The sequence below is a fragment of the Schistocerca americana genome, chromosome 3 (assembly GCF_021461395.2).
Source record: "Schistocerca americana isolate TAMUIC-IGC-003095 chromosome 3, iqSchAmer2.1, whole genome shotgun sequence".
In the NCBI taxonomy this organism is placed as follows: Eukaryota; Metazoa; Arthropoda; class Insecta; order Orthoptera; family Acrididae; genus Schistocerca; species Schistocerca americana.
In genome coordinates, this window is record NC_060121.1 from 185,294,204 (window position 1) to 185,311,376 (window position 17,173).

The following is a 17,173-nucleotide window of genomic DNA, read 5'->3' on the forward strand; positions in this document are numbered from 1 at the left end:
GGACACTTAGAAAATGTAACAGACCTACTAAGGAGACTGCCTACACTACGCTTGTCGGTCCTCTTTTAGAATACTAGCGCGCGGTGTGGGACCCTTACCAGATAGGATTGACGGAGTACATCGAAAAAGTTCAAAGAAAGGCAGCACGTATTGTATTATCGCGAAATATGGGGGAGAGTGTCACAGAAATGATACAGGATCTGGGCTGGAAATCATTAAAAGAAAGGCGTTTTTGTTGAGACGGAATCTTCTCACGAAATTCGAATCACCAACTTTCTCCTCCGAATGCGAAAATATTTTGTTGACACCGACCTACATTGGGAGGAATGATCACCACGATAAAGTAAGGGAAATCAGAGCTCGTACAGAGAGATAATAGGTGTTCATTCTTTCCGCGCGCTATACGAGATTGGAATAATAGAGAATTGTGAAGGTGGTTCAATGAACCGTCTGCCAGGCACTTGAATGTGATATGCAGAGTATCCATGTAGATGTAGAATGCACCCGCAATTCACATTTGCAATGGCTGATCTCGCGCTTACCTTAACCTGCTATGTTTCAATATTAATTACTTAAATATGTTTCCCAGACAAATGTATTCCCGAAATTTCATTGCCGTACATTAGTTATATTTTAGTGTTGGGATTTTTTTTTTGTCAGTGTATTTACATAGCGTGATGGTGGCTTCCGCAGCAGTTGACGGCTGGGACGCCTCACTGACGAGCGCGGAAGGCGGAGGCGGAGGCGGCGGCGACGCCGGGGGCGGCACGTAGGCCCGCCAGAGGCGCCCGCTGCCCCCGATAGCGCCGCGGGCCGCGCTAATTCGGGTGGCAATGCCACGTCGCCGTCCGTCCTTGCGCATGCCGATATGCAAGCCAGCTGTCTTACGTAACGCTGAATCTGTGTGACACCCACTGGCCCCGGCGTGCCTCTCTCGAGTCGCTCATTCACGTCGATTAACTGGCCTACGAGAAGCCTCGGACATCTCATATCGTTCTCGTGTGTTCTGACTGGCGCTACGACGATAGCCCAGTGAAGAAATTCGCGCGCGAGGTACATTTGCTAGCTTCAAAGAACGCCATGAAGGCGGCATGAAACAAATGTCAAGTTGGAGTGTAGCGTATACCACAACTAGGATACGCAAATGATTAGCATTTCAGTCCAACCACACAAATCAAGTAGGAATAAGACCAACAAAATAAGGAAACATAACGCAGCGGATTTCTCGTTCAGAAAATAGCATCCAGTGTTCATGTTTTTAAAGAAGAAAATGTGCTATGCGTCGCGTAAGGAGTAATGTCAATGAAGACAAATCGAAATTCGACATCGGCGGAATCTTTGCTTAAACTAGAGAACGGTTTACTTTTCCGTGTTGGTCGGGATCCGACAACTGACATGCGTATATGTAATCGACGGTTTCAGTAAGGCCTTTGTCAAAGCCAAACATGATTTCAGCAGCCCCGAAGGATGAACATGTTGTTCAAAAATGTTCAAATGTGTGTGAAATCTTATGAGACTTAACTGCTAAGGTCATCAGTCCCTGAGCTTACACACTACTTAAATAATCCTAAGAACAAACACACACACCCATGCCCGAGGGAGGACTCGAACCTCCGCCGGGACCAGCCGCACAGCCCATGACTGCAGCGCCTCGGACCTCTCGGCTAATCCCGCGCGGCGAACATGTTGTTCGCTCGGCCGTGCAGAATCGTACAGCTACGTACCTTGAGCCAGGGAATGTATTTGTTTATAGCAACACAAAATCCGCACGCACACTGGGACGAGGTCTGGAGCACCACGAACTGTCAGCACGTCGACCGCTGTTGCGACTTCTCTTGACGAGGCAGCAAAGAGAGGCGCCCCAACGAAAACACAGGGCACAGGAATGGAACCACATTGTCTCTTCAGTATGTTCCAGTACAATATGACGCAAGATGTATCCCTGTGTGGAGGCTCCGAGGAGAAGGACGAGTGTTGCCAGATTGCACTTCGCCATCTTCGAAGTCTCGCGTGTGACGTTATCTTTCAACAGTATAATGCAGTACTACATACCTCCTATGCCTTCTGACCTATCTCGATACAAAGGGTCCTGGTCAGCAGCTCTCCAGATCTGACACCCATTGCAAACATTTGGAAATGGGATGCCGAGAGACGGCTTCACGATCTCTCAGATCTCCAGTTCGCCTCAGTACCCATCCGGGTTAGAATAATTGTTGCTTCCAGATGTGTCACCTCCGTGTAATATATTTCGCACTTTCTAGACCCTCAAATCACTGTACAGTAGAAGCACAATAAGTAAATTTTCATTCTTTACCATTTAGTCTGATATTACAATTTTAATGGCCAGCAGTGTACGAGGTGTGTGACAAAAGTAACGAGACTGATTTTTTATCTTCAAAAGTTTTTATTTTTTTTCAAACAACGATATTGTCCCCTCAGAGTAATTCCCTTCAGCAGCTGTACACCGGCGGAGTCGTTGTTCCTAGTACTGGTAGCAGCGCTGAAATGCTTCTAATGGTGGGGCCTTTAACATGTCGGTCGCAGTCTTTCGAATGTTCTCTAGAGTCCCAAAATAAGTTCCTTTTAAGACATTTTTCAATTTCTGGAAAAGAAAAAAATCACAAGGCCTTAGATCAGATGAATAGGGGGTATGGACTGTGGAACAAAAGGAATACCCGTTGAGGTCAATAAATCCTTGATGTAAATGGCCATGTGACATGGGGACTTGTTTGATGCAGCATCCACTTCTCTGCAATGTCCAGACTCATTTGATTCACCATTTTGCTGAGCCTTTCAAGGACATTTTTGTAAAACACTTGGTTGACAGTTTGCCCAGGAGAAACAACTTCTTTATGCACGACATATCCCAGTCAAAAAAGCTAATCAGCAATGTTTGATCTTTAATTTGCTCATTTGATCTTTTTCCGGCAGAAGTCTCAGTGTGCCACTCCTCACTTTGCTATTCTGTCTCAGGATCGTACTCAAAAATCCAGGATTCATCACCTGTGATCACACGAATGAACAATTCGTGGTCAGTGGCAGTCCTCTCAAAAAGATCAAGGCACACGTTTCTTTCATTGGTCTTCTGCTCAGCTGTCAAGATTTTCAGCACCATTTTGGCACAAACTTTTCGCACGAGTAAACACGGTCAAAATTTAATTTACTGTGAAAGTGTTAAACATTTCACCCATCAACCTTATTGTTAAACGTCAGTCTCATCTCACAAGGGCACGCACACGTTCGACGTTTTCGTCTGTTTTTGATAAATAAGGTCTCCCTGAGCGAGATTCGTCTTTAACGTGTCCTCGGCCTTCTAAAAATGATTTGTGCCAGCGAAAAGCTTGTGCTCTTGATAATGAATGTTCCCCATAGACCTTTTTACAAGTCACACTCGCGGATTCACCGAGTTTCAAATGGTTCAAATGGCTCTGAGCACTATGGGACTTAACATCTGAGCTCATCAGTCCCCTAGACGTAGAACTACTTAAACCTAGCTAACCTGAGGACATCACACACATCCATGCCCGAGGCAGGATTCGAACATGTGACCGTAGCAGCAGCGCGGTTCCGGGCTAAAGCGCCTAGAACCGCTCGACCACAGCGGCCTGCTCCCCAAGTTTTACGCGAAACTTGATGGCATAACATTGCTATAAATTCCGGTGTTCCATTTTGGTAACACGGAACTGAAGCTTGGAACTGATCATGTGGAAGGGATGTACACACCTGTCTAGACAAGTGACAACACAGCGTTGACAGAACGCTCGCGGTGTTGCTAGTCTCATTACTTTTCTCCCGCCTCTCTTATTGGAAACAGGTTGCTTTGGAATTGATAAATATTCATTCCACCCCGGTTTTCCGCTATCTCGAAAGCAACGATACCGAAAACCCTGAACATGCATGTTAGACACGTAGCAGAAGTTGATTGAGGTTTAAGGTGTTACATTAAAATTTTAAGATTGCAGCTGACGTATTTCAGGCTGCTCCGTTACAGTGCGGTCGACAGTCAGTTTAGCGCGCAGTAGCGTCTGTTTTCGTTCTACCGTCGCCTTCCGTCTCGGGTCCGTGCGCGTAGGATGTTGTAACTGAGTCCTGTTTGCGTTATTCTTAAACGTGTTAAATCACTCGCAACTTCGGCAAATGTGTTTCCACACCGCTAGCAGTTCGTTGCAGTGAATAAGGTCGGCCACATTTGCGACAACAGGCCTATGTTGAAACCAGTTACTGACGCACGCACTGACATTCTCTGCACCAAAACATAGTGTTGCTTGCTTTTGCGTCGCGAGAGTTAAGTGTCCTGTCTTGGTGTCAGCTCATGTGCGTGTGCGTCTATAATGTACTTGGGTGAGAAATACAGGAAGATGAACAAATGGGAGAAATGACAAAAACAGATTCTTCGAATTGTTGTTTTGTTGGTGCTACGAGGAGAATGCATCTGTACTAATATAATAAGGTACATAAATGGAGAATTGTCCACGATGAAAAAGTTTTTCCATTATTCGTTTGCAAATTGTATAAGAAACAACAAAAATAGATTCAACATGGAAATCGAAATCTGACTCTCTTTGCGAGCACAGTGACAGTATTAAAATTTTTCTACAGTATTCATTTGTATGTTCCATTGTGTTCCTAATGCACTGCCCGGGGAATTACAGAATGGTTGTTCCAACAAAGTCACATCTCGTTTCTTTCTTCGTTCTCATAAAAACATTGTTGTAAAAACTGAGCTATTGCTCCAGATTTAAGGGTGCTGCTGTGACAGGATGCTAAATCGAAAGTGACAAAAAAGTTTTGTTTTGTTACTGAAAGGCATTGTATGAATTCATTTCCTCCATGCCGCATGAGAGAATTGTTATTTCTGACTTGGGCAGTCTATATATCACAAACACAGTATTATCGCTTTGTGAATGATCTAATTATGCATTCAGACCGCTTTGGTCCATTGCAATGCAATTTCGACTGGACGTCCGGCTTCGATTCCCAGCGGGGTCAGGGATTTTCTCTGCCTCGTGATGACTGGGTGTTGTGTGATGTCCTTAGGTTAGTTAGGTTTAAATAGTTCTAAGTTCTAGGGGACTGATGACCATAGATGTTAAGTCACATAATGCTCAGAGCCATTTGAACCATCTTGAACTGGACGTCCATGTTGTGATTTTCCGCTAAGTCATGAAGAGATGGAATTCGCCATACATGAAGGCAGCAGAAACAGTGATCGTATAGAGCAGAAGAAACGTATAGCAACTTCTGAGATATAGGTAGCATCTATCGCGATAGACGAGAAGCGTAAAATTGCCAGGGCTCGTAGTACTTAACACGATAAAATCTGCATTATGTTGCAACGTTGAAGGAATACGTAATCAGTGAAAAAGAAGGATTTAACTTGTTTTATCTCTGGTGGTTTTCTTTGCTGACAGTTGTGGATCTCTGATTAGGCAAATAAAAATGAGTTTTTATTTTTGACTTGCGTTATGGAGCCAGATTTGAAAGAGAATAGGAAAAGAATAGTCGAACACTGGAAATGAAACTTATCTAAATAATAATAGTGAAATGCAACAAGTGCATCAACGAATGATTTTCACTCCAGAGGAAGATGGTCAGCATCATTATCCGAGTTCGTTCGGTGATTTTTCCCTAATTTTCTTTTGGTTAAGTGCTTCAAATCATACTTATTCAGTTCAAATCCCACCCATTTAATGTTATCTTTTTGTGTCTTGATGTTTAGACATGCATGTCAGATATAATCGATGAGTACATTTCCTTACAACTTCACAGTAATTTATCATCCTCAAGCAGTGTGATGTCCATATAAATCTCTCGTTTCAGGTGCTGATGCATTGGTAGTGACATCTGTTCGTTGACATCTTAGCTTCAGCAACGTCCGGACCAGAGGTAAGTAAAAAATTTTAGCTGTGACACTGAATGCATTGATTGACTGTGTAAATTATATACTTTTTTTTAATAAGATGACAAACATATGCGGGTGATCGTATGGTTTTAAAATGCTCACAAAGCCTAGGGTAAATGTGGATTGTATTGAAATCTATGTATCAGCGGGCGGGCTGAAGTCGAGAGGGACAAGTTCAGCCGCTCAAGTTCTCATTTTTCATTCTTACGTGTATTCAATGTATATCCCACCACGTACGACGGGAGCGTACATCCAGAAAGAGAAGGATAAAGAGATAAATGCAACGAGAACAGTCTGTTCGATAATATTTTATGCTGCAACCAAATCCGAACGTCCAGACAGAGAAAATAATGAAAACAATATGTTTTCCTTTCCTGCATCCAAATCCGAAATGTAGAGTTGTCTCTCGGAAAGATCGTGGAAATGAAATAAATAATCAACCAATTGAGCCGACACTGCACTTATCTTATACAGTTGGAGTTATCTAAGGCTACGAAAGACAAAATCAATGTCGTCGTAGTCATTGGAAATGAGAACCACACTGTTATGCAAGGCAGAAAAGAAATCAGTAAGTAACAGACGTTGCTGGTACGAATCCCATGTAAAATAGTTGTTGGCTTCAAGTTTTCCCTTAGTATTTGTCTTCACAAATTGCTCCAAGAACGACAGAATGGTAATATACGAGTGTATGATTATGCAGTGCGAAGATAAATTCATCGCTCGCATGCTTCTAAAATAGCAGTACAAAATCTGTTTGTAACGAAATTGCATCCTGTGCTTATGTTCTCTAAAAAATGGACGTAAACGAATAACGACATGGAGACACTGTACTTGAATCCAGGACAAGAATATTTGTTCAATAAAATGAGGCAACGACGCCCTATTATTGCAATGGGTAGTGCGTTTGGTTCCGGGTGTAGGCGGTTTTGTTTATGGTTCAAATGGCTCTGAGCACTGTGGGACTTAACATTTGAGGTCATCAGTCCCCAAGACTTAGAACTACTTAAACCTAACTAACCTAAGTACATCACACACATCCATGCCCGAGGCAGTGTTCGAACCTGCGACCGTAGCAGCAGCGCAGTTCCGGACTGAAGCGCATAGAACCGCTCGGCCACAGCGGCCGGCGGTTTATTTATATTTGGCCAATTATTTCTGCCCAATAATATTATAGCGTACACTGTTTCTTGAACTATACGTGTCGTACAATTCCGTAATACAATGTTTTTAACGAAGAACGTAACAGTGATTGACTATACAAATTATGAGTGGCCGAGCGGTTCTAGGCGCTACAATCTGGAACCGCGCGACCGCTACGGTCACAGGTTCGAATCCTGCCTCGGGCATGGGTGTGTGTGATGTCCTTAAGTTAGTTATGTTTAAGTAGTTCTAAGTTCTAGGGGACTGATGACCTCAGAAGTTAAGTCCCATAGTGCTCAGAGCCATTTGAAACTTAGCGATATTGTGATATTATACGAGATTCAGTACTTTAACAACTCAATTTCTAGTGATGCATACTATATTCAGCAAGATTATCCAGACATAATGCGCTAATACTCGCTCTTTCATATAGGACGCAAGCAGTGCGCCCGACTTTATAGGCTCCGATCGCTACATACGCACCAGTTTCTGAGACACTGTGGCGGGTCGATTTTAGACAACAAAAAATCTTTTTCCTTCAAACTTGTAATTTGTATGTGAATATTTTTCAGAGAACTAACAATTAACGAAATGACCTATTGTTATTCCATTGAAGGAGAGTGCAAGAGGACACACTGTCAATGCATCTATGGCAGTATTACGAGAGGTTTTGGTGGTACTGCATTTCCCATGTAGAGGCTGTTGTTGTCACTAATGACATTTTTCAGAAATCAAACGTTGATTGGTTTATGAGGTCAGGTACCCAGATAAATACATCCATGCTTCATCAGAAAGAAAGAGTATTTCATTATCAACCTCCATCATACTCAGACTGCATTATGTGAATTGGCCAGTCGCTGCACTGTCGTTACGTTGCAAGGCTTTAGTTCGAGTTTGTGCACAGCTCTGCAAGCGGACGCTACCGACACAGCAGTCTCAAGTGCTAAACTGCGCAACGTCTCTTTCTGTTTTCTTTTCAAGGCCGTTACCAACTCGCCTGTATTTCGATCAGCGCACGTTTAACACTAATGTAAACAAATGCCCGATCAGCACTCTTTGAGTTGGGCGCAGTGCAACTACACCAGATGTGACGCCACTGGAAATAAGCTCTGTTTATGTATCAATCATTTCGTTGTTATTCCAGACACAATGAGGCACACTAAGACTTTGAAAGTTTCCACTGTTTTTGACGATAAACATGTTTAAAGTTTAAGTTATGTGGATCTTGTTTCAAATCTCATTAGACAGCCCTCTTCTCTGTCCTGATCATGTGAACTTGATCGTATGTGCTGTGAAAATGTATGAGGTTGGTTCGTATCTGCAGCGGTACATAGATGCGAAAAGCATTAGAATAGCGAAAAACAGATGTTGCTTAATATCTTCGAGAATCTTTTGGAAAAATTCCATCGCTGTTGATACAGCAGAATCTAGAAATAACTCCTCAGTTTATCCGAGTTTCTGTGTCGAGGTATTAAGTGCGCGAAAATAAATAAATATATGAAAGTAAACAGGCAAATAGCGTTTGTAGGAAATTGTGAGGACTTTTTGAGAAGTGCTGTCTGGTTGATATGTGAGAACTGCGTAGCTGGATGCTGTTCTTCATGGGCTACTAGTCATGTAGCAGATGCCAACTCTAGTTGCGAACTAGATTCCTCGAATCCTGATTTGAACGGCAAGAACTGTAAGTATTGCTTCCTATTGCTTCAGTGTTTGGTTTTCCTGTGTCTGCTACTTGTTCTCTTTTCTAACTTTTGATTTCTGTCTGATCCCTTCTGCAGCATATTAGCTGAGTTAAACCTGTAGCCGAGGTCGTTAACGCACGCCTGCGATGTGACGCTCGAGTAGCGGGTAAGCCGTTTCGAATCCTGATGATGGACGAGATTTTCACTGCCAGTATTTGCACAGAAAGGGGAGTGAAGGTGGTGGCGTAAAGTTACTTGATCGCGATTCTTTGCGCCAATGTCCTGGATTAAATTCCAAACCCCTCCGTAGTGTTTCATGAAGTGAAAGCATATGGCAGTCTTGATGGTGATCCTTCTGTCTGATAGGATGTTAAGCTTGGCAGCCTGCTTGGTGCTATTTGAGAGGATTAGGCTGTGTGTCGGCACCGAGTTTCACCCTCTCCCTTCTCTCATCATCGTCATCATCATCATCATCAACCTAGCATTACGCGCATCCATTACACCCACCTACACTCTGCAAATACACCTACGACACAACTCTCACATATACACAAGGAGACGGGCAGCGTGCGCGTAGGAAGAACACCCTTTCCGACATGCGGCTCAGATCACCTCGAAGGAAATCACAGGCAAAGACATTTACATTTTTACAGCGGGGTTTAGCCGTATGTCATTTCATTGTTGTTAAAATCTGTACTAAATGGGATTTGAAGTTATACTGTTGGGCTGCTGCTCATATCCACGGAATTTGAAGTTTTGTTGTTGGACTGCTACGATATGTTGACGCTGGAGCTGTAGCCTAATCCTCGCGTAGCTCGGATCCCAGCGGCGTACAGGGTAGCGCAGCCGGAGTTAAATACACCGGTACGGTAATGTTAGAGCACCGAGGCTGCAGCACAATCGTATCGTAATAACCGCACGCATGACAGGGCGTGATTTACGTTCCGCGGGAAGGAGACTCCAATGGGGTAACGGAGGAATACATAGCACAATTTTTACTTATTTGTTAACCTACGCCGGTCGGTGTGGGCGAGCGGTTCTAGGCGCTTTAGACTGGAACGGCGCGACCGCTACGGTCGCAGGTTCGAATCCTCCCTCGGGATTGGATGTGTGTGATGTCCTTAGGTTAGTTAGGTTAAGTAGTTCTAAGTTCTAGGGGACTGATGACCTCAGACGTTAAGTCCTATAGTGCTCAGAGCCATTTGAACCACTTTTTTTGTCAACCTACGGATGAACGAAGTACAGTTTATTAACAGCTGAAAGCGGTACACCACGTTGTCCCAGCAGCTCGTCTCAGACTCAGCTTGCCCTCTTCTCACATAATATACTGCGATCTATGGATGAACGGCAACAGGCATATTCCATATTTTTATCTTCCCGAAAGGCATTTGACACGGTGCAACACTGCAGACTGTTAATGAAGATATGAGCATTAATGGAAAACAATATGTTGACCTCGAAAGCGAGTGGTCATCAGAGACAAGGGTATCACCAGGAGTGAGAGGCAGAGGTATCATCAGGAGTGCAACAGGGAAGTGCGATAGGACCGCTGTTATTTTCTCTATACATACATGATCTGTTGGACACGGAGAGCGGCATGTGCGATTGTTCGTTGAAGACGCTGCTGTGTACAGGAAGGCGTCGAAGTTGAGTGACTGTAGGAGGATACAAGAGGACGTAGACAAAATTTGTAGTTGGTGTGATGACTGGCTGTTTGTTGTGGTCTTCAGTCCTGAGACTGGTTTGATGCAGCTCTCCACGCTACTCTATCCTGTGCAAGCTTCTTCATCTCACCGTACCTACTGCAGCCTACATACTTCTGAATCTGTTTAGTGTATTCATCTCTTGGTCTCCCTCTACGATTTTTACCCTCCACGCTGCCCTCCAATACTAAATTTGTGATCCCTTGATGCCAGCTAGCTCTAAATGTAGAAAAATGTAGGTTAATGCGGATGAGTAGGCAAAATAAACCTTTAATATTCGGATACAGCATTAGTGGTGTCCTGCTTGACACAGTCACGTCACTTAAGTTTCTGGGCGTAAAGTTGCAAAGCGATATGAAGTGGAACGAACATGTGATGATTGCGGAAGGGAAGGCAACAGATCGACTTCGGTTTATTGGGAGAGATCTAGGAAAGCGTGGTTTATCTGTAAATGAGACCGCATATAGAATGCTAGTACGACCTATTCTTGAGTACTGCTCGAGTGTTTGGGATCCGTAACATGTCGGATTGAAGGAAGACATCGAAACAATAGAGAGCTGGGTTGCTAGATTTGTTACTGGTAGATTCGAACAACCCGCAGGTGTTATGCAGTCGATTCGGCAACTCAAATGGGAATCTCTCCCTTTTCGAGGAACGCTATTGAGAAAATTTAGAGAACTGGCATTTGAAGCTGATTGCAGAACGATCCTTCTGCTGTCGACATGCATTTCGTGTAAAGACCACGAAAAAAAAAAAAAAAGTGAGGGCTCGTGCGAAGACATACAGATACCCGTTTTTCCCTCGTTCTACATGTGAGCGGGACTGGGAAGGAAACGAGAGGTATAGGGAACCTCTCCCACGCATCGTGCGGTGGCTTGCATAGTAAGTACACTATGTGATCAAAAGGATCCGGACACCCCCAAAATATACGTTTCTCATATTGGGTGCATTGTGCTGCCACCTACTGCCAGGTACTCAATATCAGCGACCTCAGAAGTCATTAGACATCGTGAGAGTGCAGAATGGGGCACTCCGCAGAACTCACGGAATTCGAACGTGGTCAGGTGTCCGGGTGTCACTTATGTCATACGCCTGTACGCGAGATTTCCACGCTCCTAAACATCCCTAGGTCCACTGTTTCCAGTGTGATAGTGAAGTGGAAACGTGAAAGGAGACGTACAGCACAAAAGCGTACAGGCCGACCTCGTCTGTTGACTGACGGAGACCGCCGACAGTTGAAGAGGGTCGTAATGTGTAATGGGCATACATCTATTCACACCATCACGCAGGAATTCTAAAATGCATCAGGATCCATTGCAAGTACTATGACAGTTCGGCGGGAGGTGAGAAAACTTGGATTTCATGATCGAGCGGCAGCTGATAAGTCACACATCGCGCCCGTAAATGCCAAACGACGCCTCTCTTGGTGTAAGAAGCGTAAACATTGGGCGATTGAACAGTGGAAAAACGTTGTGTGGAGTGACGATTTACGGTACACAATGTGACGATCCGATGGGGGGTCTGGGTATGCCGAATGCCGGGTGTACGTCATCTGCCAGCGTGTTTAGTGCCAACAGTAAAATTCGGTGGCGGTGGTGTTATGGTGTGGTCGTGTTTTTCGTGGGGGGGCTTGCACCCGTTGTCGCTTTGCGTGGCACTATCACAGCACAGACCTACATTGATGTTTTAAGCACCTTATTGCTTCCCACTGTTGAAGAGCAAGTCGGGGACGGCGACTGCATGTTTCAACACGATCGAGCACCTGTTTCTAATGCGCGGCCTGTGGCGGAGTGGTTAGATGACAATAACCCCTGTAATGGACTGGCCTGCACAGAGTCCTGACCTGAATCCTATAGAACACCTTTGTGATGTTTTGGAACGTCGAGTTCGTGCCAGGGGCCACCGACCGACATTGATACCTGTCCTCAGTGCAGCACTCCGCGACGAATGGGCTGCCATTCACCAAGAAACTTTCAAGCACCTGATTGAACGTATGCCTGCGAGAGTTGAAGCTGCCATCAAGGCTAAGGGTGGGCCAAAACCATATTGAATTCCAGCATTACCGATTTTCAGCCAGGTGTCCGGATACTTTTGATCACATAGTGTATGTAGATGCGTAACATTAAGCCGGAGCTTATGCGGCAATGGCAGTTTGCATGCGCAGGTATTGGTTGCCATGCAACGCCGGATACAGCGTTTGCGTCGTATGTGGAACATCCTGTACATCGGCAACCCGCAGACGTTAATACCTTAACAATGTAATTCTGACAACCCTAGGGTGAACTGCGATTTCTTCCACGGGTCTGACTAGGTGCTATCCCGGCCAGGGAAGCGAGCCACTCGTCGCGACTTAGCGTGTAAAAGCTGTCGCAAGTGCTCGGTGTGGCCGGCACACGTGTTGGCCAACAGAGAACCTGACGGGTCGCACGCGGTGCAGAGGGCCCCGAGTCTCCAGCGCGGCGGAAGGGAGAAAGCGGGCGCGGCCCGCTGCTCGGCCGTATGGCGGACACGTCGCGCGCGCCCGCACGCTCCCGTTCACGTTCACGATCGCGTCGCTGGAGCCGCTGTGCCGCGCCGCCTTCCGCATTCAGTGCAGCCGCGTGGACTCTCATCTTGCGCGAAGAGCACGACGGGACGCGGAGGCCCGGTTAGCGATTTCAATCGCGTCCACTGCTGGCGCAGCGGCAGAATAACGAAGTGGCGGCACCTTTCACAGTGCAGCTTCAAGGGGGCCGACAAGGCAATCAGCTTCTATACAGCGTACGTGTGCGCTGCGAGGCCGGCACGGGATCACAAAAGCGATCTCCAGCAACATTGTTGACTTCAGTCCAGTTCCATTAAGATTTATTTTATTTATTTTTAGTTCGCTATTCTGCGCGATACTTAGGTATTTACATAATACTGGCTCCATTTCTGCCTTTTCTTTTGTCATAACGTAAATGTTTTGCACTTCCGCTTTGTGGTGTCGTCCGAAGAACGAGGCCCAGCGTCCAAGTTGGTACCTTACGACGTAACCGTAAGGACAGTTCCCGCCTCTGACGCAGCATAAAAAAAGAGACGTCGGCGTAGACACGCCCTGACGAGATTCCTTACACTGCCGTTGCCAGGAGACTACTTACGTCAGAACGCAACGACACTCTCTCCACTCAGCATTCATCGCTTTAAGAACCGCATCGAAGTTCATAGTCAGGTGCACACTGAGATGAGACTATCATTCTGTCCTGTGTGTGATATATTATCGAGTACTGCGATTTCCCCGTGGACATGGATTGCTTCCTTGTTAAATATTTCAGGCTGCTCAAACGTCAATAAAGTGACCTAATATTTTGTGTGTGTTGTAGTATCCACTCGACCTCCTCCAGAAGTAAAACTAGACTAGTGTCTCAAGTGGTCTTTTCGTCCAGCACTACAAACTTTATCTGTCAACTGGTATCTTTTCCTCCCTCTTTTCCTTGTCCCTTTCATCATGTCCCCTAAATCATCTGTCAGCTAGCACTGTCTTAGACAGGACCAGATCTCTTTTCTTTTCAAAATCTGCGGTCATATTTGTCTTTTTCAGCAACCCTTTTTAATCCTTCTTCATTCTTAACTCTTTCTGTCCGGATTTTATTCCCCATCCTCCTCCAAGTCCTCATTTCAGAGATCTTTTTTCGTCTTCTTCCCTTAGCGTGTACCGAGCGAGGTGGCGCAGTGGTAGCACACTGGACTCGCATTCGGGAGGACGACGGTTCAATCCCGCGTCCGGCCATCCTGATTTAGGTTTTCCGTGATTTCCCTAAATCGCTCCAGGCAAATGCTGGGATGGTTCCTTTGAAAGGGCACGGCCGACTTCCTTCCCCATCCTTCCCTAATCCGATGAGACCGAAGACCTCGCTGTTTGGTCTCTTCCCCCAAACAATCCAATCCAATCCTTAGCGTGCGCGTTAGTGATCCGTATAAAGCCACAGTCTACAAAAAGAAACATTTGATCAGTCTTTTTCCTAGCTGCCTGTTCAGCTTTCCGCATAGTAGCTTCTTCTTCCTGATGATTGCTTGTTTAGCCATAGCAACCATGATTAAGGAAGCATTTAACAGGAAAACTGAACAGAAAACTGAGAAAAAGTTTGGTTATGTGTTTCTTTTTATGGAGTGTGGTTTTGTTTGGCGTAAGTAAGCTGAGAAGAACGTCAGAAAACAAGAACAAAACCTACTATAATGTCTCCCAAAAGTCGGCAAGTAATATTAAGTAACTACAGCCCTAGCTATTGGAATCCGATAGGTCTGCGCTACTAAAACAAAATGTATTTCCTCTTGGCCCAACATTATCCGACGTAGATACAAGGTTAACTACGACTGTAGTACATGTCTGTGCTAACTTCTACCGTACTGATGGGGCTTACGAAAAGTATTTCAGATGTATATGAATACTAATGTTTAAGTGAACAGCTTTTGTAGAAACAAGTAAACAGTTAAGCGGAGCCTGAGATGACACGGCGGTGTTTACATCACAGTAACCGACTGATGTTGCATTGCCTTTCAATTGTAGCACATTTCTAGGATGTTTTTATGAAAAATTACAACACCAACATTAAGGAGCGTTATAGCACATCACACGTGTTTTCAAGAATTTTTGAATGCCGTTAAAAAGCTCATAAATGCATTAAAAACGTTTGTACTTCAAGCTGGTCCAAAATTACGCGCTCCTCTGTCTACTGTCATTTGCCGAAAACCTCATTTTGATATCTCGAATCGGTCACGAAATGAAAGGCATACAAATTTTATGTGACTCCTCTGGTATATTGTAAAACAATAATGGTAAATGTATAATACACTGGTGTACAAAACGTGAGGACGAAAGTACCTTTCGCACGATCTTTCGCTGCCAAGCAAAGTAATTCGATGAAACTTGGAGCAGACAGGGAAAGAACTGCTACAGTGTAGTATAGAAGGTAACTGAACGAAATACGCAATGAGAGGACCAGAAATGACACTTTTTCAAAGACAAGAATTACACTGAAGTCACCGTGATTTATGGCGGTCCCCTGCACAGTAATAAAGACGGGACGTGGTCCTTAATAGGGTGAACACCACGGGTTGCGCTGCATGCCCTGCAGCGTGCTCCCATGCTGGCCACAAGCTTGGTAAGAAGTCTCTGTGGTAGGCTGTTCCATTTTTCCGCCAGGGTGGTAGACAACCGCTGTATGGTCGTTAGTGCATGTGGACGTGCTGCAATATGTCTACCCAGCGCACCCCACATTCGCTCAATGAGATTTAGGTCCGTCCATTCACCGAATATCCTCTCATTCCGAGAGCTCCACCACATGCGCTGTTCGACGCGGAAGTGTATTTCCATCCATAAAAATGAAGTCAGGGTCGAATGCATCCGTGAAAAGATACACGTGGGGAAGGAAAACGGTGTCACATAAACGTTGACTGGTGAGTGTACCGTGTTCCCAAATTTGGAGGTCGGTACACCCATGTAACATTATGCCTCCCAACACCGCCGGAAACGGAAAACCAAAACGATGATGTTCGACAATGCTGGACATGGGACCACGTAATGCATCGAGGATCATTGTCGAACATCATTTTTTTGGTGCTCCGGGTGTTATGGTGTTGGAACAGCGCAACTGGGTTTTTGACCTTCATAAGTTTGAAGACTACACTCATCGGTGATCGTTATTGAAACACTGCACTCCTTCCCCATGTGCGTCTTTTCAGATGTGCAAACAATATGGTTCAAATGGATCTAAGCACTATGGGACATAACTTCTGAGGTCAACAGTCCCCTAGAACTTAGAACTACTTAAACCTAACTAACCTAAGGACACCACACACATCCATGCCTGAGGCAGGATTCGAACCTGCGACCGTAGCAGCAGCGCGGTTCCGGACTGAAGCGCCTAGAACCGCTCGGTCACAACGGCTGGCGTTCAGATGTGCATTCGGCACTGACTGCACTTTTGTGAATGACAATACGCGACCACATCGACCTGCATAGGTGGAGGAACTCTTGGCACGAGAGGATATTCGACGATGGATTGGCTTGTCTATTCCCCCTACTTAAATCCCATCGAGCACGTGTGCGATGCTGTGGGAGACATATTGGAGCACGTAACATGTACCAATTGTCAACCGCGGTAGTGGAGGAATGAAACGACCTACCACAAGAACTGCTTCCCAAACTAATGGCCAGAATGGGAGCACGCTGCAGAACACGCATTACCGTCCGTGGTGATCACACACCCTATTGAGATCCATGTCCCGCCTTCTGTTATGTCCAGGGGACCACCATAAATCGCGGTGACTTAAGTGTAATTATAGTCTTTGAATAAAAGTGTCATTTCTGGTCGTCTCATTGCGTATATGTTTCAGTTCCCTTCTTTACTATACTGTAGCAGTTCTTTCTATATATAGTCCAAGTTTCATCGAGCTATGTTTCTCGGAAGTGGCACATCAAGCGAAAGTTATTTTTGTCCTTAATTTTTGCTCACCAGTCTTTATAAGGTGAGTTTATAACTGCCGAATCAACGCCAAGAAAAAAAAAAGAAACGGAAAAGCGAATTGCTGTAGGCATGACACGAATGCCTAAAATTGATGCTGATTTTTTGATCTTATGTTGTACATTCTCCCAGTAGTAAAAATTCGTGGGAGGGCAAAGGGACACGAGTCGGTCGTCAGCTGCCAAAGCCTACGCGGTACGTTTGTCTCCGTACAATGGTGGTATTCGCCCCACATTCAAATCGGTGGCGATACGGCTGACATGA

At 45.1% G+C, this 17,173-nt stretch overlaps 1 protein-coding gene across 1 annotated transcript in view; it reads left to right on the forward strand.

The window, feature by feature from the left end:
* Positions 1-677: 677 nt before the first annotated feature.
* LOC124605961 (glycine, alanine and asparagine-rich protein-like) overlaps positions 678-17,173 on the forward strand; it is a 168,396-nt gene continuing 151,900 nt past the window's right edge. The window contains exons 1-2 of the mRNA XM_047137924.1: positions 678-769; positions 12,865-13,074. Of these exons, the coding sequence (XP_046993880.1) occupies positions 678-769; positions 12,865-13,074 (302 nt within the window). The remainder of the gene's footprint in view (positions 770-12,864; positions 13,075-17,173) is intronic.